The 27,731-nt window shown below is 37.3% G+C and overlaps 1 protein-coding gene across 1 annotated transcript in view; it reads left to right on the top strand.

Moving 5' to 3' along the window:
• Positions 1-27,731, top strand: part of GALK2 (galactokinase 2) — a 184,278-nt gene that overhangs the window by 14,027 nt on the left and 142,520 nt on the right. The window contains exons 3-4 of the mRNA XM_007935195.2: positions 3,934-4,024; positions 6,900-7,046. Of these exons, the coding sequence (XP_007933386.2) occupies positions 3,934-4,024; positions 6,900-7,046 (238 nt within the window). The remainder of the gene's footprint in view (positions 1-3,933; positions 4,025-6,899; positions 7,047-27,731) is intronic.

Here is a 27,731-nt window from a genome sequence, read left to right as displayed (position 1 = left end):
AGCATAGTGCCTAAAGCACTTGACTGCTAACCAGAATGCTGGTGGTCCAAATCCACCAGCCACTCCTTGGAAGGAAGGTTGGGCAATCTACTTCCATAGTGATACTGCCTTGGAAACCCAAGGAGGAGTCACTATGAGTCGGGTCCCACTCGATGGCACATAACAACAACAACTGTAAGAAGGAGCTCTGGTAGTAGGATGTTAAGCACTTGGCTGTTAGCTAGAAGGTTGGCAGTTTGAACCCATCCAGCTCTGTAGGAGAAGGACTTGGCGATCTGCTTCCATAAAGATTACATCCTAGAAAACACTGTAGGGCAGTTCTACTTTGTCATATGGGGTCACTATGAGTCAAAGTTGACTTGATGGCACCTAACAACAATTGTATATGCTTTGTGCTCTATGTGTGTATGTGGGTGATGTTGTGTTTGTACTTGTTCTGGTTACCTAGTACTGTTCTGCCAAGAATATACCACAAATGGGATGGCTTGAACAAACAGGAGTTTATTCTTTGGAAGTTTGGAGGCTTTAAGTCTGAGTTCAGAGTGCCAGGCTGTAGGGACTGGGTGAAAGTCCCTCAACCTTGGGCTTCAGCTCTGCCTCCTGCTCCCAACCCACTGAAGTTAGAGGCTTTTTTTCACTCAGACAACTGCTGGCTGCTGAGGCTGACAAGCCCGAGGTTGACAAATAAAAAGGCACAGTCCCAATGTTACCAAACCACATGCCAGGCCATTAATTCAAGTCCACTGAAAGTTCCAAGGTCAGTAGAGCATGGCAGGCTACTGAACAACAACACAGCTACATGCAGGTTTCAAGTGTGCCATAAGCTAGAGTTCATCCCCAAGGCTATTTCTTATATGTGGGTAGCATATCACATAACCAAAGCAGCTACTCAGCTGCTCCAATAGATTCCGCCATGGAGTTAATTACCTATCTCACCATAGGGAATAACTGCATTCAGCTGCCCAGCCACTCAACCAGGCCCAGCAAAGTTGACACACAAACTTAACCACAACAGTACTCAAATAACTTTTTAGGAGACATCTATTTAATCATTTAATTAATTGGAAATTTTGACCTGACTTTAAAAAAATCTGAAGTAACTAATGTTTATTTACATGTAGTTATGAGTTAGAATTGATTTTTTATAGCAACTAGTCTTTTTTTTTTTGTTTGTTTGTTATTTGTTCACTTATTTGAGACTTATGAACAAAGATGACAATAACTCTGTCCTTACCCACAGGATATTTATTATCTATAAGGAGCTGTGGCGGCATAGTGCAAAAGCATTTGGCTGCTAAGCAGAAGGTTGGTGATTCAAGCCCAGTAGTCACTCCATGGGAGAAAGGTTAAGCAGCCTGCTTCTTTAAAGATTTACAGCCTTGTAAACCCTGTGGGGCACTTCTACTCTGTCCTATAGGGTTGCTATGAGTCAGAATTGACTTGATGGCAGTGTTTTTTTTTTGTTTGTTTGTTTGTTTGTTTGGTTTGGAGGTAACTATCTCTAGGAAATTCAGGTTAGGTTCATTTTCTACATTAGTACAACACCCTATAATTCTCTTTCACAGCTTCTTACTGTGCTATTATATCATTATCTGATTATTTATCTGAATGTTGTTGTTGTTGTTTGCCCTTGAGTCAGACCCAACTCAGCGACCCCTCCTTGGGTTTCCAAGGTGGTATCACTATGGAAGTAGATTGCCCAACCTTCCTTCCGAGGAGTGGCTGGTGGGTTTGAACCATCAGCCTTCTGGTTAGCAGTCAAGTGCCTTAGGCATTGTAAACTCTGTGACTTCAGGTACTGTTGCCTCTCTTCTTCAATGCTGTAGCCTCAGTATTGAGCATATAGACTGGTACATATATTTTATGAAGTTAAAAAAATATTAGTTTGCTAAGATTAAAAATATTCATTAGTAAGTATTAAATTTTACTAAATGTCTTTTTAGTATTAAAGATTAGATTTTTTTCAATATGGTGAATTATTTTGATGGATTTCCTAAAGTTGAACCATCTTTGCATTCAAGCAGTAAACTGTACTTGCTTATATGTTATGAAGAATTTGATTTGCTAATTAGAAAAAAAAAATTTGATAAAAGTTGGCATATTTTTATATTTTTGTTGTATTGTTTATTGGACAGTTTCACTGCAATACTGTTCATCCACTGACCAAAAATTTTATGAGAGCTTTTGATTAAGAACTATATCAAGTTATGCAAAATAAATTCCTTACTTTTGTGTAAAATGTATTGTATAAATTATATTTTTCCTATTCATTTTGCATGATTGAGAATATATCCTTCTGTACATTTTGTACCTTTTAAAGAAAGCTTTACATTACCTAAAACACATTTTTCTGTCATTGTTTATAAACATTTAAAAACAGATGGATCAAACTTTGTCACATTGATTTTCACAAATTCATTTCACCATTGCTACAATGATGAATATGGTCTCATTTCCCTTTTCCACAAAAGCAGAACCTGAGACAGACTTAGATGAAGGTAGTGTATTAGGGAGATGATCCCAGGAAGAAGTACAGATGAAAGATAGAGAATGAGTCAGGGAAGCAGAGGTGAATTGTCAGGATCCCTGCTGTATGCAAGGGGCTTGATTCCACCCTAGGAGCATGCAGCATTCCTCCCAGAATTGTCTGCATCATGAGTAGTATTTCACTGCATAGATATACCACAGTTATTTTTATTTATTCATCTGTTGATGGACATTTGAGTTATTTCCAGTTTTTGGCTTTTAGGAATGATGGGGCTATGTACATTTGTATATAAATCTATCTGTGAACATATATTTCATTTCTCTTGGGTAAATACTTATAACTGGGGTGTCTGGGTCACATAGCGAACCCCTCCTTGGGTTTCTGAGGCAGTCTCTCTATGGAAGTAGATTGCCTAGTCTTCCTTCTGAGGAGTGGCTGGTGGGTTTGAACTGCCAGCCTTCTGGTAGGCAGTCAGATGCCTTAGGCACTATGCGACTAGAACTCCTGATGGTACATGCATGTTTACCTTTTTAAAACAATGACTGTTTTTCAAAGTGGTTGAACCAGTTTGCATTCCCACCAGCAGTGTAATAAGAGTTCTAGTTGCACTACATCTTTGCAAAGGTGTGGTATGGTCAGTATTTTTAATTTTGTCATTCTCCTTTTAATTTTAGTTTAGTCATTTAGTATCACATTGTGGTTTTTAGTTTTCCTTTCTCTGACAACTAATGATGTTGAACATCTTTCCGTGTACTTATTTGTCATCTTTATATCTTTCATATTGAAAGGCATATTCAAATCTTGTTCTTATTTGAAAATTGAGTTGTTTTCTTCTATTGTTAGGCTGGAATTGTTCCTTGTATTTTCTAGATGTAAGTCAGATATATGTTTTATAAATATTTTTTTTCTAGTCTGAGGAATAGTTTTTAATTTCAATGAAGTACAGTTTATTGATTAATTTTAAAAAGGGTCAATTGGTGGTATTTTAGTTATTAAGATCACTACAACTTCCTCTCAACTTGCAGCAGCTGGAGAGGCTCATTGCTTTTGGGTAGATAAAATTTAATGCCTTGAAGTCGATTCTGACTCATAGTGACCCTCACTGGGCTTGGAAAGTGGTAAATCTTTACAGAAGTAGACTACCCCATCTTCCTTCTGCAGAGCAGCTGGTGGGTTTGAACCACCAACCTTCAGTTTAGCAGTCAAATGCGTTAGGCACTACACCAACAATGAACTATGTATTTTGAACCCAACCCACTGCCACTGAGTTGGCTCTGTAGGACAGAGTAGATCTTCCTCATAGGGTTTCCAAGGCTGTTGAAAGTAAATGGAAAAGAAGAGCTCAGTATCACTATTTTGGCACAAGATGGCAGCAGTCAGCCATTGATTTTGTAGGAGATGGTTTACAGTCTTAAACAAATAAATGGTGTCTTTTGTTTTTACAGAGACTTCAGTACTAGTGCTAATAACATTCAGATTGACAAAACCAAGCCTCTGTGGCACAACTATTTCCTATGTGGATATAAAGGAATTCAGGTAAATTGGTGTATGAGGAACTTACATTATTAGCGGTTCATATTATGGTATGTGTTGTGTCAAATTTGTATTATTTGCTGTATCATTTCTGTCTTCTTCCTTCAATGCTATTTGCTGTTTCTGTCTTGTTTTGCAAATTGTATGTTTCAGGCAATGGAGTTAGTGTGGCTGTTTCTGGGTTGGGTTCACAGGGGGCAGTAGTGGTCTTTCATGACAAACATCGATGTTGTTTTTAAAATCTTTGCTCAAATTTTCTTTTGGAGGACACAGTCTTACACTATTATTTGAATTTTCTTTTAGGGATAGATAGGAATATGTCAAATAGGATTTAGAGGCTGAATCCAGGCTCTGTCCAGATATGTTACTTTAACCTTTTAAGTCTCAAATTTGTTATCTGCAAAATGATGGCAGTGCTATACCCCACAAAGTTGTTGCAAGGATTATACTGTACTTGAAACATAGTAAGCATTCAATAGATTATCACTTTATTGTTGTTATTACTTTAGATGTAGTAAGTTATTACTATAACTGTTTTCCTAGAAACATTGAATGGTTATTTGTAATATCTCTAATGTCATAATATAAGAACAAGAAGCTGAGTTTTATAATTTAAAAAGTTTCAAAGACAAAAAGAAATCAGTATTTGTCATTTTTAGAGTCACTTTTATATTTCAATAATTATTTTAGATGTTGTGACTCTTGTGTAGAATCATTAAAGGACAATAAGAGGTGGATTTTTGCCTTTTTAGGCCAAAACAAAAATACAAAACAAAATCTGTGCTTTAGAGAGCTGTGTTTCTTCCAGCCTAGTGGTCCTATCTGATTTTTTTTTCATGAGTATCCTAAGATCTAGTGGCATATCCAGTACAGAAATGTATCAGATATTTCTGATGCATGATCCTATTCTCTATGTTCTGCTTTTAGAGTTCACGTCTTTCTTTTGAGTGTGTTTAATTTTAATTGTTTGAGATACATGGCAATAATAACTTTTGGGAAAAGTTACTGGCAGGTTTTAAATCTTCAATTCATCTGGCTTGTCATGTGCATTAGTGAGAATAACAGTATTTGGAAACATTTTCCTGGCAAATGCAATTTGATTTTCCTTGTAACAGCGTGCATTTTTGTATAATATGGGTAAAGTGGCCTAAATAATGGTTGTTACTTTGGGTTGTTTTTGAGCATTCTAGTTCATAAAGCCATCTTCTTTGGTTTGATAACTTATGTATGAAATCATGTACAATGAATTTCTGGCAGAAAAAAATTTAAATGTTAGCCTATTCGGAAACCTTCTTATTCAAATAGTAGAAAGTTCCAGAGGATAATCTGTTTATACTAAATTGAACATGTTATCCTTTTGAGCTAGAGCTATTACAGGATTTGGCAAAACCCATTTGTGTTTTTGAATCTGTTGTATATTTTAATTTAAACATTGCATGATAAGTTTGTAAGGATGATTCATATTCAAGACACCCTGTGGATCAGCTTTTGGTTAAATATATAGTATTCTGCAAGGATATTTTTAACAAGCTGTCTGATGTTCTGCATGAAAGAGTATTGGCAGCAGCAATGTTTAAGTTTATAATTTGTTTGTATTTCTGGAAAGCAAATTTTTAAATGACTTGAAGTCAAGAAGAGATGCACATCCAATTGAACATCTTCTTTTGTGCTGCATGAGTTCTACCACCTAGGGAGAAAGGACAAAAAATTAAGGAAAAACATAGAATGTTTCATTTGCAGAGTTTTGTTACTTTGGTTATTCTAACTAGTTTACTGAAATTTCTCCCTAGAATAATATATACGATGAAATGCCTAACTGTAATATAATAGTGTTTCATACTGTGGTGTTGAGTCTTTTCAGTAACTTATAAATACAGTGATACTCTTTCTTAAGGAGGAAGTGGCTTTAAACTTATTTTAAATCCTAAACCATGGAGGTTATGATATGATACCACCCTAAATCTCTTAGTCCTATATATTTATCAAAGTAGCCCAAGAGCTTTCCATCTTTAAATCACAGTCTGATTCTTTCTTTGGGCTTTCCTATTTGCAGAAATAGAGTTTTCCTGCATTGTTTATTAGGGTCTACATTCTCATCAGTGACTGAATTGTAAATTGGCTCACTTGAAAACTACCATATGGCTAAATTGCATCTATAAACACTAGTAAAATTCTGATTTTCTCGTATAGCTGATGTATATTAAATCATAGTGACAGTATACTGGCCCAGTTTTCTCACTGCAGTAGAGAAATTCTCAACCAGGAATCAGAGACCTGGGCCCTACTCCCAGCTTCCAATTTATTTCAAGTGTGATCTTGGGAATTCTCTTAATCTCTTTGTGCCCAGGTCTTTCCATCAGTGAAAAAAAAAAGACTGAGAAAGTTTGGAATTCTTTTCTTAAAGGACTTTCTGAAGAAAGATACTCCTTAAAAACAAACCCCTGTTTGGGTTAAGACTTTTACAATAACAGATTTTTAGGGATGTGCCTGATAGAGATTTAACCTTTTTCTCAAATAACTGTGTTTTTCTTGTCTTGCTACTTGAAATACTGAGTTATAATAGTTTTATGTATTTTTAATATTCATTCACATTGATTGATATTCAAGAAAATGAATATTCAAGACACATTTAGGAAATGTATCAGTAGTTTTTTTGTTGAACAAAGTAAAAAGCATTCTTCGTATTACCTACCATATGGCCAAGAGCTATTAAACACATGTCATGTAAAGTCTCAACTCAATTGAATTGTATAAGTAGTTTCCATAAATAGTAAAAGAAGTCCATTGATAGACTAGCTCTGTGGAGAATGAAAAAACATTTCTATTACTTCCTGACCCAACACTGAATTTACTAGTGCTGTTTCTTCTCTATTCTTAGGAACACTTTGGTCTTAGTAATCCGACTGGAATGAATTGCCTGGTAGATGGAAACATCCCACCAAGTTCTGGCCTTTCCAGCTCCAGTGCTTTAGTCTGTTGTGCTGGCTTGGTAACACTCACAGTGTTGGGAATGAGCCTATCTAAGGTAACTAACTTTGAATGGTATAAGCCTTTTTCAACAGCCTTCTTTTTCAAAGTCATGAGCATCTAAATTTTGAAGTCACAATGCCTTCCTTTGAAAAATTTACTTACACGCAAGGACTGCACAAGTGGGCAACTGCTGTAATTTTGCAAGTCTTGCTTCTGATGAAATCACTATGAGATAGCTGATATCCTACAAACAGTGTACAGATCTGTGAGTAAGTGTATTAAAATGCCCTTGGATGAAGTGTGGAGTTTGAATGCATGGATATCTTTCCCATCACCTCATTAACAAGTTAAATTTAGACCAAGAAATTTTAGGCCTCATAGTTGGGCCTGCTTATTTTCACACAAAACCTTAAATTAAATATTTGACAAGCAGTGGGTAAGAAGGGTGAAAACTAAGGCATAAAGGAACCAAGCAACATATCTTTTTATGCCAGCAACAAGAAGTTAGTCACTGAAACAAACTTTTTCTTTTTTAAATATTGCATTATAAAGAGGAAAAGCTTATTCAGAGCAAACATAATTCCTACAGGAGGTCAGAAGCCACTATAAATTCATATAAATCTCTGATTTTGCAGTTCACAGCAGGTGTGCATAGCTTTAATTAATGCTTTAGAGTTTTGGTTTAAATGGATGTTGTTGCTGGTTCTTTTTACCCCATGTACATACACTACCAAGTTTACAGATGGTTTGGAAACATGGACTGGGCATCAGGCAGATTAGAGAAAGTCAGCCACTTGATTAATTTCTTTTAAGTTGGTTTAAATAGTCAATTTCAAAATTTTATATGTGGAAGGAAAGGGATAGATGCAGGGGAAAGCAAGGACTCAGAGTTCTTCTCTTTAGCTGTCATATGTAAGTGCACATGAATTACCCTTTGTGAGCAATGAGTTATATGGGGGAAAGGGTAGCTTATTATTACTTTTTTTTTGAGAGGAGAAAAAGAAGAGGAAAGGAAGTCCATATGTCACATGTGTTTCCCCTGGTCCTACTTTTAATCTGATGGTTTGTTCATTTATTTGTTGTTTGTTCATTTGTTCATCTCTCAACCATTATTTATTTAGTGGTAACTTTTTACCAAGCAATGTTGTAAGTATTGGAAATATAATGTGATCTGACTGGGAAATAAGAAGCTATAGCCCCTGAGTTGATTCTGACTTGTGGCAACCCCATCTGTAAAGACAAGTGGTAAATAGGCAACTATAATGTTGATAAGTGGGTAAGTAGTGTGTTGTGGGAGCAGATCTAACCAAGATTTAGAGATCATAAGACATCTAAGCTGAGACACCAAGGATTTAAGGATTTGTAGATGTTAGTTAAGCAGCACTTATAGCATGATAATATTGATAATACTTGATAAGCATGTATCAAGTGGAGGGAGCATCATGTGGAAAAATCTAGAAAGATAAATATAGTACATATATGTGATTCAGTATTACTCAGCCATAATGATAAACGAAGTGCTGATACATGCTACAACATGGATGGACCTCAAAAACATTATGCTGAGTGAATAAAGCCAGTCACAAAGGAACAGATATTGTATGATTCCATTTATGTGAAATATCTAAGATAGGCAGTACATAGAGACCAAAGATTATAAGTGGTTACCAGGGGTGGATGGCAGGAAGAGAAAAAAAGAGAATCACTACTTAGAAGATGCTGAGCTTTGATTAAAGTTGATGGGAAAATTTGGGAATGGATAATCGTAATGGTAGAACAACATGATGAATATAACCAATGTGACTGGATTGTATACATGAAGAATGTTGAAATGGCAAATGATTTGTTACATATATGTTGTTGTTGTTGTTATGTGCCATCAAGTTGGACCCGACTCATAGCGACCCCTCCTTGGGTTTCCGAGGCAGTATCACTGCGGAAGTAGATTGCCCCATCTTCCTTCCGAGGAGTGGCTGGTGGGTTTGAACTGCCAGCCTTCTGGTTAGCAGTCAAGTGCCCACAATAAAAAAAAGTAAAACAATAGGAACTCAATGTGGCTGGAGCATACAGAAGTCAAGATAGGAAAACAGATGCTGGGCCTTGTAAAGTATGTTGAGGAATTTAAGCTTCATCCTCATAGTAATATGAAGCCATTGCAGGATTTTAGGAAGGAAGTGGCATGATGATATCTGCAATTTAGGAATATCACCTGGCTGTATTATAAATTCTGGATTTGAGGGCAATAATATTAGCAGTAGGAGATTTTGTGGTCTGGAAGAGTGGCAGTGAGGAAGAAGGGCAATGTATGATAAATTCAAGTTATATCTCAGATAGAATCAATAGAACTTGGCCATTGACTGGCTGTGTGGATGGGGCAGCAAAGTCAAGGATTAATCCAGGTCTCTGGCTTTGTGTGTGTGGTTCAAAGAATGAGGAAGATAGATGGAAAAAAATAGGTTTGAGAGGAAGTGAAATGTTGAATGTGAACAATTTGTGGACATACTTCTGGAGTTATCTAGTGTTTAGTTATAGATAAATGCCTCTGAAGGTCAGGAGAGAGATCTGGAATTATGATTGATTTGAGAATCACTAGTATATAAATGGTTTTTGAATTCATAGGAGTGCTGAGAACACCCAGAGTTGGAGTGCAGGCAGAAAGATAAGGAAGACTAGGACAGGGCTTTGACAAACAAGAACACTTGAGGGATGGGCAGAGGAGGAGACATCCACTGGAGAGGCTCAGTAGTAGTCAGATAGGTAGTAGGAAAACCAGAAAGGTAAGACAACAAAGACAAGGATGAGAATGTTTTATGAGAGGAGTTAGCAGTGACAGCAAATGCTGCTGAGATGTTAACTAAGATGTTGTTGTTGTTACATGCCGTTGAGTCGGACCTGACTCATAGCGACCCCTCCTTGGGTTTCTGAGGCAGTATCACTATGGAAGTAGATTGCCCCATCTTCCTTCCAAGGAGTGGCTGGTGGGTTTGAACCTCCAGCCTTCTGGTTAGCTAAGATAGGACTTCGATTTAGCGATAAGGAAGTTGAATAATTTTGGTAATGACAGTTCGAGATAGGAATGGGCTAAAGGGTCTCTGGAGACAAGAAAGTGGAAAAGGCCAGTTGATACAAAAAATCTGGCTATGCATGGAAAAGAGATAATCTGGTGGCTGGAGGGGTGTGATGTCAATGAATTAATTTCTTTTTTAGTAGGAAGATTGGTGAATCTATTTATTTATTTTTTAAGGCCCTTTGATGGTATAAGTATCTATGGGAAAAGAAGAAAAAAATAGAAAGAAACATTTGAACTTTTATAATTAATGCTGAAGGTGTTTGCAAAATATAAGCATCATCATCACAACTTAGATTAGCAGGGGAAACCAAATTCAAAGCCAAACTCACTGCCATTGAGTCAATTCCAACTCATAGCGACTCCATTGGGTGTCTGAGGTGGTAAATCTTTATGGAAGTAGATTGCCCATCTTCCTTCCTTGGAGCATCTGGTGCTTTGAACTGCCAACCTTCTGCTTAGTAGTCAAATGCTTTAGGCACTGTGCTACCAATATACATATTTGTATATCCAAGATATACATATTTGTAAAAAATGCAAATGTACTTTTATCAGAACTGTCTAATGCCAATGCCTAGAGCTTAAAAGGAAGAATATGTATATCCTGGCATTCCCTCCAAATCTAAGTTGTGATGACAATGCTTATATTTTCTAGGATGGAGTATAATGATTTGGAGACTCCTGGACTAAAAGGAAACCCCTAATTTACTCAGACTCTAATTAAATGCTACCTATACATGTGACTCTTAGAGAAATTTTAGCACTTAAGAACCCAAGGGACTTTCAAGATGAACTAGTTCAAAATCTTCTTTTTATTGATAAGTCATTCATTGCCCTGGTAAGAAACAAATGGGACCTAGAATAAAATTGAAGATGTTTTAATAAACTATTTATAGAGGTGTGTGCAGGGTCAAGGGAACCAACTAGGAATAATGAAGTTAAATGTCGTTATACTTCAGAAACTGTGGCTTTAGAGTAAGATCACCAGAAATGCAGCAAGGCAGGGGAAGAGTGAAAGGGAGTGAGGATGGAAATGAGTGGGGTTGGATGAGCAGAGTAGTCAATAGAGGATAGCCTCCTAGAATATAGAGAAGTGTGAAAATGGTGGAGCAGAGAGTAAGCAAAAAATACCTAGTACATTTGATAAGAAAACTTAGTCCCACAAGAGGGTGGTGACTAATCCCCTCCCAATTATAGGTATATTAAGTATACCTCGTTTTAGCTGTAGAAACTAGTACTACAAATGAGCTATGATAAGTACATGTGGAACTTGTTAAGTCATTAATAAACTAAATGTTGCATGTCTGAAATCAGCAAAACAAGATGGCTAGTCACCCAGAAATTCTGGAAGCCGGGAATTAGGAATAAGAATGTGACTGATTGAAGAGTATGTGATATGAGTAAAAAAGAAGGCTAGCAACTTCTGGTTTTAAGATGCCGGAATAAAGACATATCTACTCTTTCTTTCTATGCCTTCTGTTCAGCCTTCTTTCTCAAAAATCATCCTTGAACAATAGGGAAAACAAGAAGAGAAAGCACAAACTCCGTCTCTGATGAATCAAGGGGACATAAATAACCCCAAACCACAAGATACAAAGATGGAAAGTGGAGGGCAGAATACAGCATGACTTAGCAGAATGGGGAGAGGTCAGAGCCAAGTGCCTCTGCAGGGCGATGCAGATGGAAAGCAAGCTGACACATCCCATGGTTATTTGGACGGGCTCAGGGAGCTCTGGTAGCATAGTGGCTAAAAGCACTTGACTGCTAACCAGAAGGCTGGCGGTTCAAACCCACCAGCCACTCCTCGGAAGGAAGGTTGGGCAATCCTACTTCCGTAGTGATACTGCCTCGGAAACCCAAGGAGGGGTCGCTATGAGTCGGGGCCGACTCGACGGCACATAACAACAACAACAACAACAGGAATTAGAGGCACTTGGTACCAAGAAGGCAGAGTGATGTAGAATTTATCTGTAAGTCTTTATGAAGAGCAATTAGACACTCAGATGCCATATTTACCTGGCTCAAGCAGGGAACCATTTGCCCCCCACCAAAAAGAAATTTGCAGAAGTCTCTGGAAAAACAAGGTGGACTTGAACACTTGAACACTGAAAGAGGTAGGATAACAAATGGAATTGAGAACTGGAGGACTCAAGGACACTCTGCACCTGAACAGTGAAATTCCCAGCTCCCCTCCTCTGTCCAGTGCCTGAACATGGCAGACTCCCCACTGAACAGCCCTCCAGGAATCTTGGAGGATCATTCTCAGGGGAACTGAACCATCCCAGACTAAAGACCTACAGATACTGATATTTGGTGACCCTTTTTCCCCCAAAATTTTCAGCTACTCTCTGAATCTTTTAAAAGCCCATTTGCAAAGCTTCTAATCAGCATTTTAGTGATATGATAGGACATCAAAGGATAATCAGGTTTTGAAAGAAAGCCTCCACTATGAAGCAGAGAGATCAAGCAAACAAACAAAAACAAAGAAACAAAGAGAAAAAAGGAACACAGAAGAAACAAAGACAATGCAGGGAGCAGAAGAATACTTCAAAGAAGCCATAATGTCCTCAGAGAGATAAAAGAAAATATATATCCTTTAAAGAAGAATAGACTGTTATTTATGTATTTATTTTTTAACAAAGGAACAGATAAAAGGCAAGTACTTTTAGGTATTAAAATATGATAGCTGAAACAAAAATTCAGTAAAAGAATTGGGAAAAAAAAAAGAATTGGACCATAAGAGAAAGATAGGAACATTTATGGATCAATATCAGTGATCCAATATCAAGTTAAAAAGGAGAAACAGAAAAAGTGGTTAGAAAATTATTTTTTAGAAAGAATATTTTTTCCAAATTAAAAATGTGACTGCTCAGATTGAAAGGATTCACTGGGTACTCAACATTATAAATAAAGAAAGACCCAAACCAAAGCCTATCATCTAGGCAGTTCAAAACTTGACTGTTACAGAAAAGACTCTAAAAGGTGATTGAGAAGGTGAGAAAACAAGGGGAAGAGATCACAATAAAAGAATCAGGAATGAAAAGCAATTATCAAAAAACAGCATTGGAAGCTATAAGGCAAGAGAGTAATGTCTTCAAAATATGATGAATTTTAGCTGTAGATATCTGCATTAATCAAGTATGAAGATAGAATAAAGACATTTTCAAACATGCAAAGCCTAAAATGACTCACTTCCTATGTATCCTCAAGGTTATAATTCACCAAAATTCAGGAGTAAAGCAAGACAGGAGATGACTAGGACACAGGAAATGTCAGAAAACCAAACAGGAGAGAGGAATGAGGTATTTATAGGATATTAGTGAAAGGAGATCCTAGCGCAATACCCATTTAACAGCCTAGAAAATAATCAGTACAGGTTAGAACCAGATTTGGGGTGGGGCGGGGAATGGAAGTGATAAATCTATCAGAAAAAAGAAGGAACTGATAACTATGACCTGTATGACCAGTGAAAAAAGGGATTGAGAAGGATTTTATAGAGCTGTTGTAGGGTATGGGAAGGCTTAGCCAGATATTCAAATAAAACTAAGCAAATGAAGAAATGAGGCAATTATTAAATATAGGGAAAACAAAAAAATTTGTATCGAAAAGAAATCAATCATTTTGCATTATTTGGCTAAAAAATGAACAAATTTTAATAATGAGCATATTGAATATGGATTTAATCAATTTTTGGCCTACTTTTATTTAGGAAGATTGGGAAAGATGTATAAGACAGCTAAACTCTTCATTCACTATAATAGGAAGGCAATAGATAAAGTCTAAAGTGGAATAGCCAGGAGATAACATTTTGCTTGGATTGTTTTGTAATTTGTGGTAACCTAAAAGCAAGAAATAAGAATAAAAAATATTTGTCTCTAGGCACACACTATATTGGAGTAAGGATTAGGGGGTCTGGGCTAGTACTGCTTCTTGTTGTTATAAATCTTTTAGTTCCATTTGGCCCCTTTAGAGTGTAGGTATATATCCCTTTGGTGAAAGAAGAAATCAGATGAAAATAAAGAAAAGGATAGAGAGAAGGAGTGAATGGAATGAAAGGTAAGAGAGGCAGTAGATGACCCAAATGACTGCAGTTGGTGGAACTGTGGACTGAAGGATGAAGAGGCAAAAAAGGATTCAGTGAGTCAAGGCTAGGGATTGAGAACACATTAGCTGCTAGAACATGACCAATTCTGGAAGGCTTAGGGAGAGGCTTGTTGAAGGGTTTTGGGTGAAAGAATCCAATAAAGTAAAGACATCTTCCATCCCCCAAATAAGATGTTCTGCACAAAAACCTTAAACAAAGGCCTATTTCTTATTATTTTAAGTAGGAAAGATTGTAATGCATTACACATTAGCTCACACTCTCTCACTAGTTTCTATAATGCTAAGAAAATACAGTCAAAATTCTCATATATAAATAACATGAAAATAGGATGGAAAATGCTTACAGTAGTCTTCTAGAACATCAGACAATGTGGATGATAGTAAACAGTTGCTTAAGATGCAGTAACGTGCTGTATATCCTCTCTGCTGATACATGGTGTCCCACTATTCTGCATACTATTTTGTTTAAATATTGTATTAAAGCTTTGGGATGTAAATATATATATATATTTTTCATGTATAAGTAGTAGCCAAAAAGTATATTGAGAGATATATACAATCTCAGAAATTTGAGTATCTAAAACCAAGAGTTGTTCCACCAGGCAAAATTAGTTGGTGAAGTGTTTTGCTGGGTATGCTAGTACTTTGTTAGCTCAGGATTCTGGTTATTCTATATTTGTTTTAAGTTTCTGTCTATTCCTAGAGTTGTACTTGGAGGCCAAGAAGAAAGGACCAAGTGCCTCTTGAGGATCTTAGAGACAGCTGATTGGCTTTGTTGTTGTTGTTATGTGCCGTCGAGTCGGCCCCGACTCATAGCGACCCCTCCTTGGGTTTCCGAGGCAGTATCACTACGGAAGTAGGATTGCCCAACCTTCCTTCCGAGGAGTGGCTGGTGGGTTTGAACCGCCAGCCTTCTGGTTAGCAGTCAAGTGCTTTAGCCACTATGCTACCAGAGCTTAGGAAACAGAAAACCCAAAACCAAAGGTACTGCTGTCCAGTCAATTTCAACTCACAGTGACCCTGTAGGAGAGAGCAGAACTTCCCCATAGGGTTTCCAAGGCTGTAAGTCTTTACCTAAGCAGACTGCCTCATCTTTCTCCTGTGGAGCAGCTGGTCGGTTCAAACTGCCAAACTCGTGGTTAGTAGTCAAATGCTGTAACCATTATGGCACTGAGGCTTTGTTGGGAAACAGAAGACAGCGCTAAAAGCTAGTTTTGGGTGGTAGGCTAGCTTTTATGCACAGATTCCTCCTTCTGTGGGGGTATAGATTTTGAGTTCATGAGATAGTGGACAGAGCAAGTGATATTCAGATGGCCTACTTGAGAGGATTCAGGGGAAGTAGTATAAAAGTATAATAATAGGCTGAGCTGCATCCTTCATATTGAAGCCTAAAGAGGAGAAACTCCCTATACGTTCGTTTATGAAAGTTGAATGACTAATAGGAAGGGTGGAGTAGTGGGAAAAGGGAGCATTCTGTGTGTAGATGTCTTTGTAAAAACACAAAAAAAATGTTAAATAGATAAGAGATAAGTATTGATTTGGGTGAAAGGAAAGGTAATATACCAAAAGCAAGTGACCAACACAATAACACTAAGGAAAAGGAAGACACAAAGAGGTGCACAAGAGGTATAGAGAACAAGGATAAACACTTTCACATACACAATACTGTATTATCAGTAGTAACAAATATTAATCTATGGGTGGATACATAGTGAACAGGCTGAATGATCATGTATTTCTAGGCCAAAGGGAATATACCCATGACGATATATGAGTTTGGCAGAGAGTAGTCTACATACATGATTGTATGTACTATAAGAATGTCCATATGTATAATAGAACTAACAGGGGGCAAAGCTATGATAATTTATTAGCCACAGCCAACCACCTTAATAAAATGAGATGTTGTATCCATGAGCCAGGGACCATGGTCACGGGACAACAAGCTCTACTGGCATAACATACTACACGGAAACATTGTTCTACATCCTACTTTGGTGAGTAGTGACTGGGGTCTTAAAAGCTTGCAGGTGGCCATCTAAGATGCCGTCTCCTGGTCTGGAGCAAATAAGAATGAAGAAAACCAAAGACTGTTGGAAACAATTAGCCCAAGGGACTAGTGGATCTTATGAACCTCAGCCTACATGACTGTGAGGCCAGAAGAACTGGATGGTGCCTAGCTACAACGTCTTCCCCTCGGAAAGGGGTCAGTGTAGGAGATCCTGGATAGAGTGGGAGAAAAATGTGGAACAAAACTCAAAATCATAAAAAAGAGCAGGGTTACTGGTTTAGTAGAGACTGATAAAACCTCTGAAACTATGGCCCCTAGTCACGCTTTGGGCCTGGAATTGAACTCACTCCAGTGGCTTCCAGCCAAACAATAGATAGGTATATAAGGTGAATATTTGGTAGGTACAGTCCTTAGAACATTACCATGGGAGATCAGAAGGGCAGTATTTAAGAGAGAGAGCGCAGAGATCAGGAATACATAGGAAAGAAAGACACAGGGAAAAGGTAACCATGGGGAGAAAGTGAAGAAAGCTGTTATATTATGGGGATTGCAATCAATGCCATGAAACAAAACGTATATGAACTCTTGAATGGAAAACGAATTTGCTCTATAAACTTTCACCCAAATCACAATTAAAAACAAAACAAATAACCATAATTCTGTGACTCTGAGTGGCACAGAGTATGATTGAGCATAAAACATCTCCTTGCAAGTGGCAGTTCACTGAGGAATCTGGAGAGCTCATATTTAGGTAGCAAGAATCTGGTTCCTTATTAGGAAGCTTGGAACAGCACTGAGCTTGTGAGGGATGCTCCCCAGAGAAGACAGGCTCCCCCCCCCCTTTTATTGTGGTGAAAACATATTCAACAAGACATTTACCAACATAACACTTCCACATTTATAGCTCAGGGACATTGATGACATTTTTCATGTTATGCCCTCATTTTTGCTGTCCTTTTCCAAAATATTCCACCACCATTAGCATAAACTCAATGCCCCACAAACAAAAGCTTTTCAGCCACAGTATAAATCTCCTATTTCAAGTCTTGGAAGCACTAATTCAAGAACATTTATTCAACTGTTCAAAGAATAATTATTGAACGCCTAAGGCCAGACACTGTTCTAGGTGTCAGTGATACAACTGTGGACAAAATTAATTAAACCCCTACTTTCATGGAACTTATATGCTGCTGCTGGTGGTGGGGAGATAGAGAATGAACAGCTATACAAATAATATATAATACAATAGGGGTGAGGCCTGTGAAGAAAAATTGGCTATAATAAGGGGAACCTGCTATTTTAGAAAAAGTCCTCTAAGGTGGGAGCATTTGAACACAGACCTGAGTGATTGAACTGTATGCATATCCAGGATGTCATGAGCAGAGGGAGCAGCAAGTGCAAAAGCTAAGATGGAAGCATGTTTGGCATTTTCCAGGAATAGCAGAGTCTGGTGTAACTGAGATGCAGTGAGCTACAGGCACAGTAGTGGGAGGCGAGCTGAGAGAGGTGGTCAGAAGCTACGTTGTGTAGATTTTGTTCTCAGTGTAATAGAAAGCCTTAGTAGGGCTGAGAGCAGGGAAAAGCAAGATGTGACTTGCATTGATATAGTTCTTTCAGCTGAGAGTACTATACGGTACCCAATACTAGCAAGGGAAGAGACCATAAAAAAAAAAAAAAAAGAAAGAAAGTGGTTAATACCCTTATGGATCTTAAATGCACATAGTGAATACTAACAAAAGACTTATTAATTATACAAGGGGTAAATTGTTTTATATGAGCAAGAGGAATAGGCTTGAAAGAACAGGTCCTTAGTGAAGTTAAAAGAGAGCTTTCAAGTAAGTGGTGAGTTCTAAGAAAATTTTAAAGGAAAGGAAGACTGTCTTGACACAAAGTACTGGGAGGAGCCAAAGGGCATTTCAGGCAGAGTGAACCCATAAGTATATTATAGCAATTCTCTGAGCCAGACTTACAAATATGTGTCAGCTGAGGCTTAGAGATTCTTATGCAGCCTCATGAAATTCTTTTTTAAAATTTATTTGACTACAGGGATGTTTTCTAGTTGTTTATATCCCTCAACAGATTTAGTTAACTGAATTTCAGGATCAAATTAGATGTGTGGGCATGGGTTGATACTCTTTTCAGACAGTGTTTTTGAACTTTAAAATCTATACCGTGCAGGGGAACTTTGAGGTTCAGAAGCAGAGTAAGTGGAATGTTCAAAGTTCTGTGCCAAACATGCCCACGTTTTCACTTTCCTAAGTTTATAAGGGTGGTTTCCTTGAGAAAGTGTAAGACTGTATTTTTCTTTGCATATAGCTACATTTAGATTAAATATTTCATGGCCTTCAGAAGGAGACCTTGTGCTTGAAAAGTAAAGTCACAGTCTACATTATAAAATGAAAAGATTCTCATAATTACACAAAATTTTAAACTGTGATTTGTGTGTTTTAATAGCATTTTGCTCTATGGTATAAAGAAAATCAGAAACCAATTTGCACTGTCACTAATTATTATGTTTAGAAGTCCATACAAAGACATTACTTCAGTTTGCTTACAGTAACAAAAACTTCATCCATATAATGGTTAAAGAAAATAGTATTTTAAGACATTCAGTCAGATGTTGACTGTTAATGAACTGCAGCAGCATGACCTCTAAGAAGATGGGAAATGCAATCTCTGAAAAGAGTCTCTTAATTAAGTGTTGAACATGGATTGAAGCCATGTGCTCACTGGTACAAAAACCAGGAAGGCTTCGTACTAGCTCTGCGTGGCCTGTGTTTAAACATGTTTGAAACTTAAATATTTTAATATGACCTAAGCACTTGACTGCTAACCAGAAGGCTGGTGGTTCAAACCCACCAGCCACTCCTCGGAAGGAAGGTTGGACAATCCTACTTTCGTAGTGATACTGCCTCGGAAACCCAAGGAGGGGTCGCTATGAGTCAGGGGCCGACTCGATGGCACATAACAACAACAACAACATGTTATTACAAAGCCATTTGCATAGTTTTATCAATGAAAAAGAACAACACAAAAGAATAAAGTTTCAGTTACGTGGGATGGCATTTGTCCTTCTGATTGTATTCATTTGTAGGAGTAGGAATGGACACTGAATCATTTGTTTAATGATTTTGAGTAATTTGGATTCCCTCGGATGATGTGACTAAGTTATTTGATTGTAGATCAGAAGACTGCTTTGCAGAGGTTGTTTAGGTCACTTCTGAATTTTTTCCATTTCCTTTCCTAGGCTCAATACATGTTTACCTTCAACATAAACCAAGGCAAACAAGACTAAATAGGGATTGCAGATTGGAGGAGTATGGATCACAGTTTCCAAGTGGTTTCAAATGAAATCACTATTGCTTCAAATATGTATGACTGCACACTTAGAGGTTGTGTTTTGAACTTTGTTGTGATCTTTAGGTCTTTATCATTATTAGGTTACTGTGTTTTGAGGCCTCCAAAGTTTGGCTTGTACCCTCAAATAAGTTAATTTTTTCCAATATTTAGAGAATTAACTGAACAACACAGGTAGTATTAAGTACACCATATATATGCATAGCCCTTATCTACTACATTTATTGCATGCAGAAAATAATTACTAAAAGTTGAAAATATAAAGATAAATAATCTTTCTAACAAATCCAGAGATGTTTGTCATCTATTTCTATGGTATTTATGTTTCCTAGAGGTGATGATCGGCATCTTGGTCAGGAGTTACCTATGCTGACCCACAGGCCCATAATTGATGAAGAGGACAATGAAAGACTCTCTAGATCTTGTCCACTTTTGTGACCAGTTTGCTCTGTAACTGGTAATAAGCTCCCTATGCCTCAGTTTCTTTAAGAAACGAGAGTAAAATTTTCTCTTAAATTCTCAGGGATAAAGAATCAGTTGAATTGACTGCACGCTTCTAATTTTCTGACCTTCTTTGTAGGTGGGAAATTTTGGAAGCATGTTTAGGGAAAGAGCTTAGCAAAAATAGGCAAAATAGAAAAACACATCAGTAGTCAGGAAAGTTTTTGCAAACATATGAAGTTTTGTAAGTGTATTGGTAGCCATGGGAACAGAAAGGATGCAGATGGTATTGTGTGGAGAAGAAAATGACTCAAAGGGAAAAGGTTAAATAATGGAGACTGTTTAAGGCAATGTATTGCAGTTTGGGAGACACAAAAATTTGGAAGATACTGCTGAAACATTTGACTTTGAAGTTGTATGTTTGTATTTATACGAGAGTAAAATAAATCTTTTTTTTTTATTATTATCTTTTAAAAATAACTATTCTGAAGCACCAAGGCCTCTGAGAGGTACAGATGATTTGCTACTAACCAAAAGGTTGGCAGTTCAAATCCACACAGTGGTGCCACAGAAGAAAGGCTTGGCAGTCTACTTCCGTAAGATTATAGCCATTGAAAACCCCATGGAACAGTTCTATTCTGAAACATGTGAGGTTGACATGAGTCAGAATTGTCTCAATGACAATGGATTTGTTTGCTTCAATTAAACATATAGATGTTTTAGACACAGCATCTTTAATCCTCATGATAGCTTTGTAAAGCATGTTTTATTATTATTTGAGTTTTAGAGTACAAAATAATGAGGCTCAGATAATTTATATGTTGTGCCCAAAGACAAATAATTTCTGAATGGAGTGGTCTGGTCTCCATCTCAGAACTGTGTGATCTAAAATAGATGTACTTTTACTCAGTGGTGCTGTTATCCATAGTATAATGTAATCAGCATTACAAACGTAAGGAACACACTGGAGATGATGTGCAGCCCTAACATTCTGTGATCCTTCTGATGTCTTTTAAAATATGGAAGTGAATTTGAAATTTTCATGTATATGCTTAATACTGTTAATTGAATTTTTTTTGTAGGTTGGCAGATTTTGTACTTGTCAAGACAATAAACAATTATTTTTTGAAATTCAGCAACATCTAAAGCAAAGGTTGAATGCTTAGGATACAAAAGAAAACCTTAGATATAGGCCTTGGGCTAAAGGAGTTTACAGTTTAGTTGGGGGAACTGGGTGTAAAAATAGAAATGTCAATCAAAAGTCACCTACAAAGATTCTTCCAAAGAATATGAAAAGAGAGAACACTTCTCACCTTCTTTTAAGGGGCCAGCATAACCTTGATGCAAAACTAAATGTGACACCTTGATACATACCTGACAAGAACATTACAAGAAGAGAAAATTACAGGTCAATCTCTCTAGAGCCAAAAAATTCAAAACAAACTATTAGCTGATTTAATATAGTAATATAATAGGATAACATTTGAAAACCAATCAATGTAATTTACCACATTAGCAGAATAAAATTCATGGTCATTTTTATACATGAAAGGAAGCATTTGATAAAAGTTAACATGTTGTTGTTGTTGTTGTTTGCCATCGAGTCGGACCGACTCATAGAGACCCCTTCTTGGATTTCCATGGCAGTATCACTACGGAAATAGATTGCCCAATCTTCCTTCCGAGGAGTGGCTGGTGGGTTTGAACTACCAGCCTTCTGGTTAGCAGTCAAGTGCCTTAAGCACTATGCTGCCTACATATATTCATGATAAAAACTCTTAGCAAACTAGAAATGGAATTCAGTATAATGGCTATAGGAAACCACTATATGGGGAAGAAGGAAGGAAAATGATTAGGTAGGAACATGAAAGGCCTTCTGGAGTGCTGGGCTTTGTCCTGTTTCTTGATCATAATTGTGGCTACATGGATGCTCCCTTGTGTTAATTTATTGAACTGTATTTTTATGCTTTACACCATAGTGGCTAAGACACTTGCCTGCTAACCAGACGGCTGGCGGTTCAAACCCACTAGCCACTCCTCGGAAGGAAGGTTGGGCAATCCTACTTCCGTAGTGATACTGCCTCGGAAACCCAAGGAGGGGTCGCTATGAGTCGGGGCCGACTCGACGGCACATAACAACAACAACAACAACATTTTGCTTTGTGTCTTATAGTTCAGTAAAAGTGTACACTTCTTTCAACCCCAGGACTTTAAACAGTGGTTGGAGATTTTTTATGAGTCCTTTCAGAAATGTTCTATCCAATGTAATATATATGTTTCCCCTTTTTGTGATATACGTAGTAGCATTACATAGATTTTTTTTCCTTCTGTGTTTTGCTTTTTCACTTAAAAATATAACTTGAGCATCATCCCATATTAGTACATAAACATTTACTGGATTCTTTCAAATGGTTGCCTTGTTTTCTATTATGTAAAAAACAACCCCGCTACCATCAAGTTGATTCTGACCCATAGCTATCCTTTAGGACAAGGTAGAACTGCCCCCATAGGATTTCCAAGGCTGTAAATCTTTATGGAAGCAGATTGCCTCATCCCTCCCCTGCGGAGTAGCTGGTGGGTTCAAGCCACTGACCTTCAGATTAGCAGCTGAATGCTTTAAACACTATGCCTCTCCAGTTCCACTTTCTATTATACGGCATTCTGTAATTCATTTGGACCCTATTATTGGACATTTTTTTTATGTCCAGTGTTGTGTATATCATTAAGTTTTAATATTGCATAACATTTCTTTATAAGGATATATTAGATTTATAAATCTTTATAAAAATTTCTTAGACTTTTAAAATAGAAATTTAGCTTGTTTCCAGTTTTTCCACTGAAAAATTGCTGAATATTCTTGTATACAATTATTTTTACACTTTAAAAAATTCTTTCCTTAGCGTAAATCCCAGGGCATGAAATATTGCACCAAAGGATATTCTCATTTAACTCTGAAATATATTGTCAAATTACCACCTAGAAAGATTTTATGAACTAATATTCAGCAGCAGTACAAGGGAGTGTCTGATCCCCACACTTTTACCAACCCTCCATCAATCTTTTTAATCTTTCCCGATCTAGTAAATGCTTTAACAGGCATTTCTTTGATTATCAGACAGTTTAAACACCTTTTCCATGTCTTTAATTGGTCTCCAGTAGGTTTTTTTTTTTTTTTAAATCATGGCTGTATGTTTATTCAGGTGCTCTGGTGGTGCAGTGGTTAAGGCATTCAGCTACTAATCAAAAGGTTGGCGGTTGGAACTCCACAGCCATTCCTTGGGAGAGAGGTGAGGCAGTCTGCCTCTGTTAAGATTTACAGGCTTGGAAACTCTATGAGGCAGTAAGGCATCTGACCGCTAACCAGAATGTTGGCGGTTTAAACCCACTGGCTACTCTGCAAAGGAAGACTGGGCAATCTACTTCTGTAAAGATTTACTACCTCAGAAACCCGAAGCAGGTTGCTATAAGTTGTCATTGACTTGATGGCAGTGAGGTTTTTTTTTTTTTTTTTTAATGTGTCACTATGAGTCAGAATCAACTTGATGGCTCTGGGTTTGGTATATTTGTTCAGCTCATTTTTTTTTTCCTGAAGTGTTCATTCATCATCTTTTTACTCCTTTATAAGAACTCTTTATATATTAACTATTAATCTATTATATGTTGCAAATAATCACCCTCCCTCAAACAATTTGCTACTTGATTTCTTTTAAACGAATGATTCTGAAATAAAAGTCACCTTAGTTATATTATTTAGGCAAACATATAGGATGAGGTCATTAAACATTCATTCAAGTTTTATCTTCCTTGAGTTGAAAATACCATATACCCCTCGTTTAGTCCATTGTGAAGTAAAGTATTTAGAAACAAAATAGATGGATAGAGTCAGGATTTATTTAGGATTTTTCAGGAATAAGCCACCTGCTCCATTAAATGAACCCCAGGGCTCTCTGGTTTGCCACATGTTTGACCTTGTATCTTTAGAAGCTCTGAGGAACTGAAGTTGTGACTGATTTGTGTTGTAAGCAGGAATATTGTCCTAATCGCATTTGTACAGTGAGAGAGACACTTTTGAATCATGAATAATGCAATTTCGAATCTATTTAGCATTTGGAAATTTGCAAAGGATTTTACAATGATCTATATGCCAGGCCATTCAACTTCGAAAAGTATGGTATGACTGCCAGCTTCCTAGACTACAGTCTTGCTTCTCAGAGACTTCTTAGAGCCTAACTATAGATTGTTTACTTGGGCCTCCATATTGTATGAAAGAGATATGGTGGATTTCACTTTTTTATCATGTGAATGCTGCCCACTCCATTTTAAGGTCTAAAATACCAAACAATGTATTTGGAGGGTATAGTCAATGTGTGTGTGTGTGTGTGTGTGTGCTCAGGCTCATTCAGTGGTTTGGGTAAGCCACTACTGGTAATGGAATAAGGAGATGACTTTTGAATCTTGAGGGCATGTAAAATCATTAAGAATAAAAGAGGTACAGCCAGTTTGGCAAATAGTTGTTGGTAGGTGCTATCCAGTTGGCTCCTACTCATAGCAACCTTATGTACAACAGAATGAAATGTTGCCCAGTTGTGTGCCACCCTCATAATTGTTACTGGATTTGAGCCCATTGTTGCAGCCACTGTGTCTGTCCATCTCATTGAGGGTCTCCTTTTTCTTTTTAAATTTATTTATTTGTTTATTTATTTTTCAGTGTTCCTTCCCCTCCCCTCCTACCCCTGGTAACCAACAAAGGAAGTTTCCTTCCATATATAAAGCTTTCATTGTCTTTTTATAATAATGAACTAATACAGTATTTGTCCCTCTGTGATTGACTCATTTCACTCAGCATAATGTTCTCCAAGTTCATCCATGTTTTGCAGTGTTTTGGAGAGTCTACATTATTCTTTAGTGTTGCATAGTATTCCACTGTGTGTATGTACCATAGTTTGTTTATCCATTCTTCTGTTGATGGCACTGTGGTAGTTAACTTTGTTTGTCAACTTGGTTGGCCTTGTTTAGTGGCTGGGAAGCTGGATGTAGTATTCCCCATGATGAGACTGGTAATCAACTCCATGGTGGAATGTACTGTGAGCAACTGAGTAGCAGCTGCCTTGGGGCTGTGGTCTGCTACCAGTGTATAAGGAGAACCCTTGGGGAATGGTCTCTAGCTTATGGCACGCTTTATCCCTGCATTTAGCTGTGATGTTGTTCAGCAGCTTTCCATTCTCTGTCGCCCTTGGGACTTCCAATGGACTTGAGTTAATGCCCGGCTGTGTGGTTTGGTAACATTAGGACTGTGCCATTTTATTTGTTGACCTTGGGCTTGTCAGCCTCAGCAGCCAGTAGCTGCCTGAGCTTCAGTGGGCCAGGAGCAAGAGGCAGAGCTGAAGGCCAAGGTGGAGGGGCTTTCTAGCCTCCCAAACTGTAAGAGAATAAACTCCTGTTTGTTAAGGCCATCCCATTTGTGATATATTCCTGTCAGAGTGGCACTAGGTAACTAGAACAGGCACCTAGGTTGTTTCCATCTTTTTCCTATTATAAATAGTGCTGTGATGAACATAGGTATGCATATGTCTGTTCTTGTTCTGGCTCTCACTTCTTTAGGGTATATACCTAGTAATGGGATTGCTGGATCAAATGGTATTTCTAATTCCAACTTTTTAAGGAATTGCCATACTGCTTTCCATAGTGGTTGCATCATTTTGCAGTCCCACCATCAGTGTACAAGAGTCCAATCTCTCCACATCCCTGGCAGCATTTGTTATTTTCTGTCTTGTTGTAAGATGGTATCTCGTTGTTTTGATTTGCATCTTTTGGGAGCTCTGGTAGTGTAGTACATAAGACATTTGATTGCTAACCAGAAGGCTGGTGGTTCTAACCCACCAGCTACTCCTCAGAAGGAAGATTGGGCAATCTACTTCCATAGAGATACTGCCTTGGAAACCCAAGGAGGGGTCACTATGAGTCAGAATTGACTCGACAGCAGTGAGTTTGGTTTGGTTTTAATGGCTAATGACTGTGAACATTTCTTCATGTGTTTGTTGGCTGCCTGAGTATCTTCTTTGGTGAAGTGTTTATTCATGTCATCTGCCCATTTTTAAATTGGATTGTCTTTTTGTTGTTGACATGTTGGAGTTTTCTATAAATTGAAAGATAAGTCCTTTCTCAGATATGTTGTTGCCAAATATTTTTTCCCAGTCTGTAGGTTCTCTTTTTACTCATTTGGAGAAGTCTTTGAAAGTACATAAACATTTAATTTTTAGAAGGTCCCATTCATTTACTTTATCTTCTGCTGTTTGTGCATTTTGGGTTATCCTTGACAATCTATTTGCACCATAAATGAGGGCTTCTGAATTTGCCCCTGTTTTTCCCTTGAGGAACTTTATATATAGTTTTAGGTTTCACATTTAAGTCTTTGATCCATCTGGAGTTAGTTTGTGTATGTGGTGTAAGGTACGGATCTTGTTTCATTTTTCTACAAATGGATATCCAATTTTGCCAGCATTATTTTTTAAAGAGACAATTTCTTCCTCATATAATAGATTTCAGCCCTTTGTCAAAAATCAGCTGACCATAGGTCTATGGATCTATTTCTGGGTTCTCAATTCTATTCCACCAGTCTGTGTGTCTGTCGTCATATCAATTCGAGGCAATACTGTGGCTGTATAGTAGGTTTTGAGACCTTTGAGTGTGAGACCTCCTACTTTGTTCTTCTTCTTCATTAGTACTTTGCTTATCCAAGGTCTCTTTCCTTTCTATATAAAGTTAGTGATTGGTTTTTCCATATCCTTAAAGAATGTTGATGGGATCTGGATTCAGATTGCATTGAATGTATAGATTGCTTTGGGTAGAACTGACATTTTCACAATGTTCAGTCTTCCTATCTATTAGCATGGTATATTCATCCATTTATGTAGATCTCTTATGGTTTCTTGAAGTAGTGCTTTGTAGTTTGTCACCTTCTTTTTCATTGACCCTCTCCTTTATTAAGTGTTGTGTCTTTCTCCAGTGATTGGTCCCTCCTGATGACATATCAAGTAAGTGAGAAAAAGTCTTGGCATCGTTGCTTCTAAGGAGCATCCTGGCTGTACTTCCTCCAAGACAAATTTGTTTGTTCTTTAGAATGCATTAATTCTTCTTCAGTCTTCTTTTTTCATTGTCTATTTTCAGATAAAATTGAAAAAACCATAGGTTGTGTTAGGCACACCTTAGTTGTCAAAGTGACGTCTTTAGTTTCAAATACTTCAAAAGGCCTTTTTAAGCAGATCTTGCCCCTAGTGCAATATTTCATTTGATTTTTTGACTGCTGCTTTCATTTGATTTTTTGACTGATGCTCATGATATTGTTTATTGGTCCAGTTGTAGGAGTTTTCATTTTCTGAAAACTTTAACCTTAAAAACTTTTCTCTCTGAAGAAAGAGACATTTGTGTCACTTTCTATTCAGTGTCTTTATAATGCCCAGCATGTTAGGCATTTAACTATACTAGACTAACTTTGTGAATTATCATCACTGCAATCATCTGTAAAACAACTACATTGTCTGCTATTATTAGTACTATAACTGGAATTATAATTGGTGCTTTAATTGGAATTAAAGAAAAATATAAAATGAATACTTTGCTCTTAAAGAAGCAACACCTTCTCTAGGAGAATGCATTTATTTTTTTATTGTGATTTGGGTGAAGATTTACAGAGCAAATTCACTTTCCATACAGCAGTTCACATACACTTTGTCTCATGACATTGACCACAGTTTACCACA

This window comes from Orycteropus afer, unplaced genomic scaffold, assembly GCF_000298275.1.
Source record: "Orycteropus afer afer isolate SDZICR_OR568_19922 unplaced genomic scaffold, OryAfe1.0 scaffold00026, whole genome shotgun sequence".
Lineage (NCBI taxonomy): Eukaryota > Metazoa > Chordata > Mammalia > Tubulidentata > Orycteropodidae > Orycteropus > Orycteropus afer.
The sequence above is the reverse complement of the archived record's forward strand: the minus strand, read 5'-3'. Positions and strand labels throughout refer to the sequence as shown.